General features: G+C 42.6%; 1 protein-coding gene across 18 annotated transcripts in view; it reads right to left on the bottom strand.

Moving 5' to 3' along the window:
- Positions 1-688: 688 nt before the first annotated feature.
- ARMCX1 (armadillo repeat containing X-linked 1) overlaps positions 689-11,972 on the bottom strand; it is a 37,489-nt gene continuing 26,205 nt past the window's right edge. For 7 of the 18 annotated variants that reach the window (XM_040621112.1, XM_040621110.1, XM_040621114.1 and 4 more), the window contains 2 exons: positions 2,880-2,991; positions 689-2,624 (listed from right to left, as the gene is read on the bottom strand). In XM_040621112.1, the coding sequence (XP_040477046.1) occupies positions 1,105-2,481 (1,377 nt within the window). In that variant the 5' untranslated portion in view covers positions 2,482-2,624; positions 2,880-2,991 and the 3' untranslated portion in view covers positions 689-1,104. The other 11 variants (XM_040621111.1, XM_008704351.2, XM_008704313.2 and 8 more) reach the window with 11 other exon arrangements.

Below are 11,972 nucleotides of genomic sequence, written 5' to 3'. Positions count from 1 at the left end.
ACAATCTGCGATATGAGTAGAGTAGTGATACAACAGCAGGTCCCCTTGACTTAACATTCCTTCAGCAGGGGGAGCTTGATGACTCCCCCTCAGCCCTCTGCCAGTTTCCTTAGTTCAAACTACTGCAAAACCTCTATCGGTCCAAAACGACGTACTTATTACGGAGCAAATACACCTTTTAAGTATTAAATGCATTTTTACATTTTTCTCATTGACTAGAAACAGAATTTCACTGATCTAAGATGCCTTTGATTTTTAGATGCATCCTTACTTTACATACCGCTACGAAAGGAAAACTATACTTCTAATCCAAGTATGGGACAATGCTAAGGTGCCATCAACTGTAAGATGCGTCGTAACTTCAGAGATACCGAAGTATGGGGGAAAGAAGTCTATCTAATACCAGTAAACACAGTAGTGCTACTTTGTGCCATGACAGTATTTAACATAACACAGAATCTGTCTCCCAAGTCACCATCTGACCTCCAAACATCCCCATTTTTAGGCTATCCTTCAAGCCCAACTTACCTAAGTGTCCCCCTCCTCTGTACAACTTTGCCTGAGCACGACTGCCTGCAGAAGTTTCTACACAGATGGGAAGGGTTTGGCCATGATCAGAGCCTTGTTAGTATAGTTTTGTTCCCACACACCTTAACTTTCCAAATAGATCATAAACTCAAGGACGTGGTCAGGTTTTTTTGTTGTTGTTTTTTGCTGGTTAAAACATACGATTTTATTGATGAAACACAAGTCTAAGATTAACAAATGTAAACCAATACAAAAGTGTAGCTTATTTATGATTAGTCTGCTGTCAGTTTAGGTAGAGGAAAGAGTAAAAAATATCTCAATCTAGGTAGCAAGATGGAATCAATAAATGCTTTCTTTATACAAGCTCTAGTATTCATTAAATCATTAAAATGGTCCAGACTAAAACCAGCCACCACAAGTAACATCACTGTTGATGACCCTTGATTCATTATTCCAAAGTAGGAGCTGAAAGGATCTTTGCCATGTAAGCACAGTGGAAAACAAAGAATTTACAAAATGCATTGTTCCCAGTGCACACTAAAAATTATCTCGATATTGTTTCAGACATACTCCCAGTTAGAGTTTGGTCAATACTTTTAGGACTTTTACTTTCACCACCAGATCATTGTGATTTGCTAATGCCTTGATTTTCTTAACACACACTCCAGATTCTTTGAATAAGAAAAAAAGGGAACTTCTGCTGAATTCCTTCTTAGATGATGCAAGCCCTTCACTTTTTATGTTGTCATTTATATTCTCAAATAGAGTAAGGATATTGAGAAGAATCTCTCTGTCCCATTCTTTATTAAAGAGGGAAATCAATTCTGAGGGTACTTTACAACTGACCAGCTCTCTCGTCATGGCTGGATTTTCAGTAAAGTTTATAATCAGTTTCATAATCTGAATCTTGGTGAAGTAATTTCCCAGGAATAACAAAGCAAAAAAGTCTGGAAAAGAATAGGAAAGCAAATGTTGGTAATGATTAGTCACGGTCATGTTGGTTAACAGTCTTAGTCCAGCCATCTGCACAGCTGAGTCCAAGCGACAGATCATGGTATCATCACACACTTGACTGATATATGTCTTAATCTTTCCCTGATTTTCAGCATTCACACTCAAGTTATTAAGGGCATTGTAAGCTTTTTCCCTAATAATAGGATCTTTCGTTTTTATCAGTTTTGCAATAATTGGAAGACCGCCCAACTCACGAATGGCATTTTGGTTAAAAGAATATGCTGCATTGTTACCCAGAGTGACCAAGGCTATTTCTTGAATAAAAGGATCATTTGATCTTTCCAGGATGTTAAGAACCTTTTGAAGGTCAGAAGCACCCAGAATATCATCAATTTTATAGGGAAAGTTGAACTTGCCCCTGCGAACAGGCCATGCTGTGGCTGGAGTCCTGGTGCTTTTACCTCTGGTTTTTCCCTTGGTTTTTCCACTTGCCCTACCTCCAGCCCTAGCCCCACTCCTGGTGGGGTGGCAGCCTCCACCCCTGACTCCTGGGCAGGGTAAACTGGGTGCAAGGGTCCTGTTCCCAGAGATAGTGCCCAACCTGGCTCCTCTGCCCGCCTTTGCACTTGCCTGTTCCTTCAGAGTGCTGAAAAGGGCTTTGGCTTTGGCCTCTAGGCCACCTCCACTCTGGGCCCCCACATGGGCCTCTGCCTTTACATCTGAACCACTTTGGAGTTCCAGGCCCACCTCAGCTTTGACCTTTGATTCACCCTGAAGTCTAGCTCCAGCCCCCACCCCAGCATTAGTATTAGTCCCCTTCCCAGTCTCCGCCCCAGCCTCGACAATATCACTAGCTTCTTCCTCATCGTCTTCCTCATCGTCGTCCCAGATTTTCTCACTCTCATCTCTTCCCCAGGTCAGTCTGTACACGCAGTAGCAGGCGCCAGCCCCGATCACCACACCAGCGGCCACGCAGCCAGCTTCCCGAGTACGGCCCATGCTGGCCGGGCTGGATGTCTGAACCAAATTCTTAATCAGGGTAGAGTGGGATTGCTCTGGCCCAGAGGAGTGCTCCTGTGTTGGGGGCGGAGTCTTCAGCTACAGCCCACAGGCCCGGTTGCAGCTTGCAGATACACCAGAACCTAGGAATGAATTAAAGATTTAAGGCATCAGTCTCCCCATTTTGTGCCTTTGCATGCAGACAGAATGAACTGCGGACGAACAAATGGATGAGGACGTAAGAGGGACTCAGGGCTGGATCACTAATGCCTTTCCTCCACGGAGAAGGTAATTTTGAAATCTCTCCCCTTCCCCCCCACCCCGCCCCGATTCTCCAACCTCATGTTCAACCATCCCCCCCAGCACCTTACATGTAAGGTATCTAATCAGTTCCCTACCTCCCCTACCCCTCCAGATGTCCTGGGGGTAGTGGCACCCCCACATACACCCGCACAGGTCCAGGCAGTTTCTTCTCTTCCTTGCCTGGAAGTCCACTGCAGTCTTGCAAACCTGCATACAAAGGGGTGGGGAGGAGGATGCTGAACGCTCAAGGGACAGAAGGACCTCACCCTGGATGGGACACACTTCCCTCTCCGGAATCTCTGGCCCCAGTTCTGCGTAGCCCTACCCTCCACTCCTCTGTGACAGAGCTGCGGCTTTGAAATTCTTCATCTCCCTTCCCCATCTCCTTTATCTCTTTCAATCCTCCCCCCATCCCACCCCACTCCGGTCAGTCACTTCCTTCATAAGTGACGCCACAGCCCTTTCCCTGTAACAAAATGGATGGTGGTGGAGAGAGCGCTGAAGACAGACGGAAAAATGCACAAAGGTTTCGAACTCGCCCTTGCTTCCGCCACCCCCACCATCTCAGAGGTACAGGACACTCCTCCCTCCACCCATTATACCAACTTCCACTGCTCCGGAGCAATTTCCTTCCTCCCTTACCGCAGTTTCCGCCTCCTCCACTAAACCTAGGGACTGATAACTCTGGGACTGAATGCTTGACCCACGGAGCAAACCCTGGACGCTGTACTCCAAAGAGTAACTTGAAGCAAGATCCTCCCCACCCCCACTTCAGGATTCTCGTGACACTCCGCCCCCAGCCACTTCCTTCTTTGTGGGCTACCTGCACAGCACTTTGTTTTGAAAGCTCCGAAATGGAATAAAGAGGAGGAAAGGAGGGGGGTGCGGAGGAAGTCCATGGGTCCACTCTGGTTTGCCGTCTTCGCCATTCTCCACCCCAGGGGTCCCCAAATAGTGCCACCACCCTCACTCTGACCTACTTTTTCTGGGCAATTTTCCTCTTCTTCCTGCTTTCTAGGGTTGAATTGGCCCTAAAGTGCAAGATTCACAGGCACAAACAAGCGACAGGGCAGAGACAGTTGGGCGGACAGAACAGCCCTTCAGAGAGTCCCAAATACCAGCTTTTCCAAATTCAGGATCCTGGTTGTCAAGCGGCTTTCATCTTTTGGCCTCTCACCCCTGGTCTTTCACCCCTACTCCCACTTCTCAGGACTCCGCTGACATCAGCCCTCTTCCTGCCCGGCATCCATTCACCCACTCCCGCAGCCCCCACCCTCAGCAGCCGGCCATTTTCCCAGCGAAAACCACACCCCTTTCGAACAACTGGAAACGGAGGAGGCGGGGCGAGGGAGGAGGGAAAACCTGAGGAGCAAAAGAAGAGCCCCCTCCCCGAGGCATTTCCACCCCCAACGACTGCCATTTTCCCTGTAGGCACTGTCACATCCTTTTTAACAGGAAGACAGCTGGAGTCAGAAATGGGCCCAAGTTAAGTCAAGGACCTCAGCCACCCCCACCCCTCCGGGGACTGCGGGGCAAGCCCACCTTTACACAGACCTGCAGGGATTCGGAGCAGATTCGTTACTCTCTTGCTCTGAGTGTTACAGCGCCCTACTGAAAGACATGGGCAATGACAAACGCACAGCCCAAGATTCTGACTTGGTAGATGGGCCAGCACACAGGGCCAGAATCTTAGTATCTGCCCTTCCCGATTCAAGGCCCTGGGTGCCAAAGTTTTCAGATTTCCTCCCTCCTGGTCTGGGTTCTTCCCTGAAATCCGGACCCCAACGTCCACCATTTTTGTTCTTGGAAGGGCCAGGGCTAGTGCAAGGCTGTGGAGAAAGCAGGGCCTTGTCCCTCTTTGGTCTCCACCCTCCGCCACCCGCACCGCACGGATCCCCCAGGCAGCGCCCATCCACACACACAGACCTGCTGGGATGCGGGCAGTTACCTCCTCCTGCTTCCCTGGCTACAGGCCCGCCCGCCCTCGGGGCAATAAGGAGCTGGTAACCGGACCAAACCAGGACTAGGATTAGAAGGACGTCTGCAAACGCCGCTCCTGCTCACGTGAGGGCCACGTCACCGGTGAGTTCAAGACCCCAATTACCACTCCCACCAGCAGTGCGGCAGGAGCCGACCCACCCCTTTTCTTCCTGGCTACATCAGGCCCTGCCACTCATTTTCTTCTGCCAATCCCAGAGACTGAGGAGAGCTGCTCCTTGTGGCTGGAATTTGCCTTTCTCCGGTTAACAGGGGGAAACTGCATCTGTTCCCTTATCTGTTGCTCTTTGCTTCCTCTTTGAGGGATCGTTTTTTTCCCTTCTCTACTCCCTGTCCGATTGCTTCTCCCCTTCTCTTACTTTCCCCCACACCCAGCCATGAAGGGCTAGCATTTTCCCTGCACCCTTATATGAAATGGGAGGAAAGATCCCAGAAAAGAATGTACGTAGTGGGAGTGTCTTACTTAAACTTTCCAGTTCATTTTTTAAAATCAGTAATGCATTCCTTTTATATTGAGAAAATAAAATGATGCTATTTGCATTTGAGTGGAGGATTTAAGTGGGAAGGAAAACCGAAAAGGCCTCATTAATTACGTTATATGTATTTATAATACAAGAAAAATGTTTTACTGCTTATAACCCAGTGGCAGCTTTCAAAACATACTAACCGGTTTTAAAATTAAAAACAAATTTTTCATCCGATCTATGAATTAGTCCACAAAGAGATCTAATCTTTAGTCGTATAATTTTGGCCAGTTAATGTAAATGATCTACTAGTTTTTCTACTTAGAGATCAACTTACAATTTGATAAAAACAAAAGCAACACAATCCTGTCTTGTTTGATTAAAGAAAGACACGTATTTAAAGTCCCAAAGTCTTGGCGGAATGCTGCACGAACCTGTTGTGATTTGATGGCTGTTCTGAACACCTGCCCCTAGATTAGATTCCAGCCCACTACCGCGAGGCAGCTGAGGGTGTGAGGAATGTAGAAACGGTCTGATCTCTCAGCTTTGTCAAAAAGGGAGGGAGGAAGGTGCTGCCCTCCTGCCTCTCCTGTATTCCAAAGCCTCTCCTCCGTGCAGTCAGCCACTTGACTCTGTCGCTCGCTCTAGAAGTACACAAGGACAGGTGAGCAAGATGGTAAATGCCACCTTTACTCAGGGGACCAACTTGAGTAACTGTCTTTGGCTTCTTCGCTTTCTCCCTCCCTCCCCCGAATTCGCACAGATGTAACTCAGGGATACATAGAAGGGACTGCTGTTGCCACAGAGCCCTGCAGCTGTGGGTTTCCGCGAAGAAAAAGTGATTGCTGGCGGGGGAAGCGCCCAGGTCGGCCCGCTCTGCCCTCATTCCTCATTCATGGCGCCTGAGTTAACCTTGCTCAACGCTGTCTGCTGCTGCTACCACCTGACCTGGGCGGTGCAGCCAGCTGGGCCTCTTACCTCTGGCCTCCTTGCCACGGGGCACCCAGGGAGAACCTAGCCTTGCTGCAGGGTCGCTGCCTGCAGCCCACACCCGCTTTGCTGCCCCCTAAGCCAAATGTATGCCAGGGGCCCAGGGAGTCTCCCCACTGACCATACTGATGAACCTAGAGTAGGCTTTCTCAACCTGCCGCCTCTGTGCGGTACCTGAACTTGTGTCCAAGTTATGCACATACGTATGTTTATTTTACTGGGGAGAGGGGTCACAGCTTTCATCAGATTCTATGACTTAAAAAAAAATGAAGAACTACTTGCCTAGGAGAAAAGATATATCCCCTGAGTAGAAATCAGTCTCTTCCTTTCTCTCTCTGCCTCTCTCTTATTATATACATTTCTTATTTTTTTTAATGTGGAAACAATGCAGAAATGTATAAGGTAGAATGTGAAAGTGCCCTGCAATTCCTGTTCCACCACCAACCACTTTTGACAATTTCCACCTTTCTTTATGCAAATACAAAAAGTATATGTATGCATGTGTCAAGTTCCAAGTTGAACAATACACAGAACGAAATGGTTGACGTTTAGTGACATAAAGTGCAATGAATCTGCACTTTAATTTGAGAACTGACATCATCTTTAAAAACTGAGTCTATCTATGTTGACTTTTATGATCTTCAACAAATTTTATGTTTCTTCAGGTAGGTTATACTCATTACTTGCTAAGTTTATTCCTAGGTATTTTATTGTTTTGTTGTCTTGGGGGATGGCATTCCTTTTACGATTATGTTTTCTACCAGGTTATTGCCTATCTAAGGAAAAACGATTATGATATATTTATTTTTAGTGACCTTTCTTAGTATTTCTGATAGTTTTTCAGTTGATACATTTGGTTTTTCTGGGTATGCATACATAATCATCTGCTAATGATGGTTTTTTAATTTCCTCTTTTCCAATATTTATATCTCTTATTCTTTCATTTTCTGGATGTACTGCATTGACCAGAACCTCCAGAACTATGTTGAATAATGGTGATTGAGGACCTCCCAACCTTGTTCCTGAAGTAAATGGGAATGCCCCTAATATTTCACCATTTAGTGTGAGTTTGCTGTTTGTTTCTGATGTGTTCTCCTTCTGGTTTTGTGTGCGTGGGGGGTGAGGTCTAAAAGCCGCACTTTTAGGGCACTGGGGTGGCTTAGTCAGTTAAGCATTTGAGTTCAGCTCAGGTCATGATCTCAGGGTCCTGGGATCCAGCCCCCCAACCCCTGCCTGAATTGGGCTCCCTGCTCAGCGGGAAGTCTGCTTGTCCCTCTGCCCCTCCCCCTGCTCATGCCCTCTCCCTGCCCCCCTCAAATAAATAAAATCTTTAAAAATAAATAAAAGCTGCACTTACATAACCCTTTATATAAGACTGAGAAAAATTCAATTGTCCACATCATAATATTGGGAGGAAGAGGGGACCAGGGAGAATTGCCATAAATCCTGTGCTTATTGTGAATATGTTGGTGAGCAAACAGACTCTGATTCTGCTCTCATGGTGGAAACAAGACCTTAATGAAATAATCACACATGCATACAAACCAAAAAAAATATATCATGAATGAAAGGAACATTATTAATATAGTAAAAGAAGTGGGAAGTGGGAGGGTCTGGGGATCAAAGAAGACTTTCTTGTGGGGGAAAGGGAGTGAAAGTTTGATCTGAGATGAAGGAAAGCAAGAATAAACTAGGAAAGGATGGGAGCAGAAAATAAGAATGTTCAAATTCTCCACCTTTCTGATAACCACCATGAAAACCCATATACTTCAATCCTAGGATAAATCCTGTGAAAGTCACTGTTAACTTTTCATTTGACTCTCCAAGTTTTATTGATGATGATATATAGGTACATTATATGTATATATAGGTACATTATATGTATATACACATAGAGCTAATAATTTTGGGTCACAGAATACAAACTATTTGTTCACCTAATATATTGTGTACGTTATTTTATCAGATACAAAAATATTCTATAGTATGGATTTACCAAAAATTTACCAATCTATTATTGATTGATTGATTGATATTTAGCCTCTTCTCAATCTTGGTCTACTACAAAAATGCTAAAGTGGAAACCTTCATACACATATATTTTGACAATTGTGGCATTATTTTCTTATGATAAATTCCTAGAAGTGAAATCACTGGGTCAAAGTAGATACTCATTTTAAATTATATCCATGTTGCCAACTTTCACCTCTTAAGTTGTGATATATATATTCCACGTTCTGCTCCAAAAACGTTCAATTTCTTTAATTATAAGTGAAATTAAGCATCTTTTCCTCGGTTTGTTAACCATTTGTATCTTTCTTTCTATGAATTGCCTTTTCCCATTTTTCCATTAGGCTTTTTGTCTTTTTCTTATTAATGCGTAAGAACTTTCTGTATATCAAGGAAATGAGCTCTTTGACTGTCATAGGTGTTATAAATATATTCCCAGTTTATAATTTTCCTTGGACTTCTGCAGTATGAAATTTTTAAATCTTTAAGATACAAAATTTATCAATTATTTCTTTACATTTTTGGGGTTGTGTGTCCTGGTTGGGAAGGCCTGTATTTTCTTCTAATTTTTATGTACATTTTTTAGTATTTAAATTTTTGGCTCATATGGAATTTTTTTGGTGGCATTGCCTTTGTTACCAGTAAGGCACCAGCAATTTTCCCCACCATTACTTTTGAACCATTTGTGTAAATGTCAACATGGTGAATACAGCAAGTAACATCTCAATGTTATTGTGAATACATTTTCTCCAGCTTTATTGAACACATGGAATTATTTTTTTCCAAATAGTTAGGAAATTGTCCAATGCCAATTATCAAATAATCTTTCTCTAGCTCACTGATTTAAAATGTCACCTTTGGGGCGCCTGGGTAGCGCAGTCGTTAAAGCGTCTGCCTTCGGCTCAGGGCGTGATCCCGGCGTACCGGGATCGAGTCCCACATCGGGCTCCTCTGCTATGAGCCTGCTTCTTCCTCTCCCACTCCCCCTGCTGTGTTCCCTCTCTCGCTGGCTGTCTCTCTGTCACATAAATAAATAAAATCTTTAAATAAAAATAAAATGTCACCTTTATGAAAAAAAGAGAGAGAGAGGCAAACCATAAAACGGACTCTTAACTATAGAGAACAAACTGAAGATTGATAGAAGAAGGTGGGCAGGGAATGGGCTAAATGGGTGATAGGTATTAAGGAAGCATTTGCTGTGATAAGCACTGGATGTTACATGTAAGTGATGAATCACTAAATTCTACTCCCGAAACTAATACTACACTATATGTTAACTAGCTAGAATTTAAGTAAAAACTTGAAACAAACAAACAAATAAATAAATAAAATGTCACCTTTATCATAAGCTAAATATCCACATATATTTGGATATATTTCTTGATTCTCTATTATGTTCCTTGAATCTGTTATTTTTTTCTTTTTATGTACCAAACTGTTTTAATTATAGTATCTTCATAATATGTTTTAATATCTGGGAGGGTAAAGCCTCTCTAATCACTCTTTTTCATAATTTACCTGCCTATTCACATGTGTTTATTTAGACATAAAATGTATTATTTTGTTACATTCCCCTAAAATCCTGTCTTTATTTCAATTTAGGTTACACTTAATTTATAAGCTAATTGAGGGATAATTGGCATCTTTATAAGACTATCTTACCACTTCACACAGGTCAGAATGGCTATTATTAAGAAGACAAGAGAGAACAATTGCTGGTGAGGATGTAAAGACAAAGGGAACCCTTGTGCACTGTTGGTGGGAATGTAAATTGGTACAGCCACCATGGAAAGCGGTATGGAGGATCCTTAAAAAATTAAAAACAAAAATACTATATGATCCAGTAATTCCACTTCTGGGTATTTGTCTGAAGAAAATGAAATCACTATGTCAAAGAGATATCTGTACCCCCATGTACATTGCAGCATTATTCACAATAGCCAAGACATGAAAACAACCAAGATGTTCATCAATGGATGACTGAATTAAAATACATATATTATATTTATATATTATATATGTAAATATATCTATTTGTAGTAGTTCATTCATAAAAAGAAGGAAATCCTGCCATTTGCAACAACATGGATAAACTTGGAAGGCATTATGCTAAGTGAAATAAGTCAGGCAAAGAAAGGCAAGTGCTGTATGATATCACTTACATGTGGAATCTACAAGAGCCAAACTCATAGACACTGAGAGTAGATTGGTGGTTGCCAGAGGCTGGGGAAAGAGAGAAATGAGATGTTGGTACAAACTTCCAGTTATAAGATGAATAAGTTCTGGGGATCTAAATGAACGGCACGGTGACTATAGTTAACAGTACTGTATTGTATCCTTGGCAGTTGCTGAGAGAGTAGATATTAAATGTTCTCACCACAACAACTACAACAAATATGGTGGTAATTATATGGCATGATGATGTGTTAACTAACCATATTATGATAATCATTTTGCAATATATATGTGTATCAAATCACCACACTGTACACCTTAAACTTACATAGCATTATATGTCAATTATATCTCAATAAAACTGAGGAAAAAAGAATATCTTTCTACATAAGAACCCATATTTTCTAGTTGTCCTCATTCATTTTCCTCAGCAGCATTTCTAAATTTAAAAAAAATAATAACTCCTAGAGCATCACCTGGCACACTATAGGTTATCAATAAATATTTGAATTAATGAGTATGTCTTGCAGATTTTTTGTTAAGGGTATTCTTAAGTAGCTTACTTTTCTCCATGGCTACTGTAAGTTGAATCTTTTCTTTATCTTACATTTTCTGTTTATTGTTTTTATATATGAAAGTGGTTGGGTTTTGCAGTTGATTTTTTAGCCAGCCTCTTTATGGAATTCCTAAAGTTTCAAATAGATTTTAGTTGATTCTCTTAGACTTGTTTCATTTGCAGTAATGATCATCTTGTCTCCCCCTTTCCAAATTAATATCACATTCCCTTCTCAGATAATTGCATTAAGTAGTACTTCCAGAACAGTGTTAGATAATTGTGAAAAAACTTGCATCCTTGTCTTTTTCCTAATTTTTATGAGAACGCTTCTGGTGTTTGTCCCTCAAGCCTGAGGGACTTCTTGGTGAGAACTAGGGCCATGTCAGAGGGACCTTCTGCAGGAGCTGAAGTCTCGGCCCATCACTGCCAGTATACTTATTGGCAGTCACTGCCAATAAAACACAGCCCAAATCAGTGAGGGAACAGGGAAGAAAAAAAAATTGTCTTCTCTCTTCCTCCAAAATTCTTTAAGTGTATTCCATTGGCCAAATCCAAAGAGACTCCAACTACGAAAGGTGCCTAGAGAATACAATCCATAGAAGTCAGCCTCCCAGGGCATAGGACAGGACCAAGGGATGGGAAATTGATCAGCAGATGAGGTAAAATAAAGGATCACCAACACAGTCCACCCCTTTAGCCACTCAGCATCCATTCTTGCCCTTTACTCCAATAAAGAAACTCATCTCCAACAGGGAGGAAAGGACAAAAAGACCCATCAGCCTCTATACTGTCATAAAGTAATGTTAATTCATACTCTCCACCTGAAACCTAATTTATAACAACCATCTCCAGTATTTTTCATATATAAGAGAAAGGAAGGGAAAAAAATAATTACCAGCAAAAATACACCTAGCCGCCACAGCTCCTTTTGTAGCTGGTCATGAGGACAAAGTCAATAATCCATTTCATATGCCCCTTAGCTTTTCATAGTTCTT

Source organism: Ursus maritimus, unplaced genomic scaffold (assembly GCF_017311325.1).
Source record: "Ursus maritimus isolate PB19 unplaced genomic scaffold, ASM1731132v1 scaffold_4, whole genome shotgun sequence".
Lineage (NCBI taxonomy): Eukaryota > Metazoa > Chordata > Mammalia > Carnivora > Ursidae > Ursus > Ursus maritimus.
The sequence above is the reverse complement of the archived record's forward strand: the minus strand, read 5'-3'. Positions and strand labels throughout refer to the sequence as shown.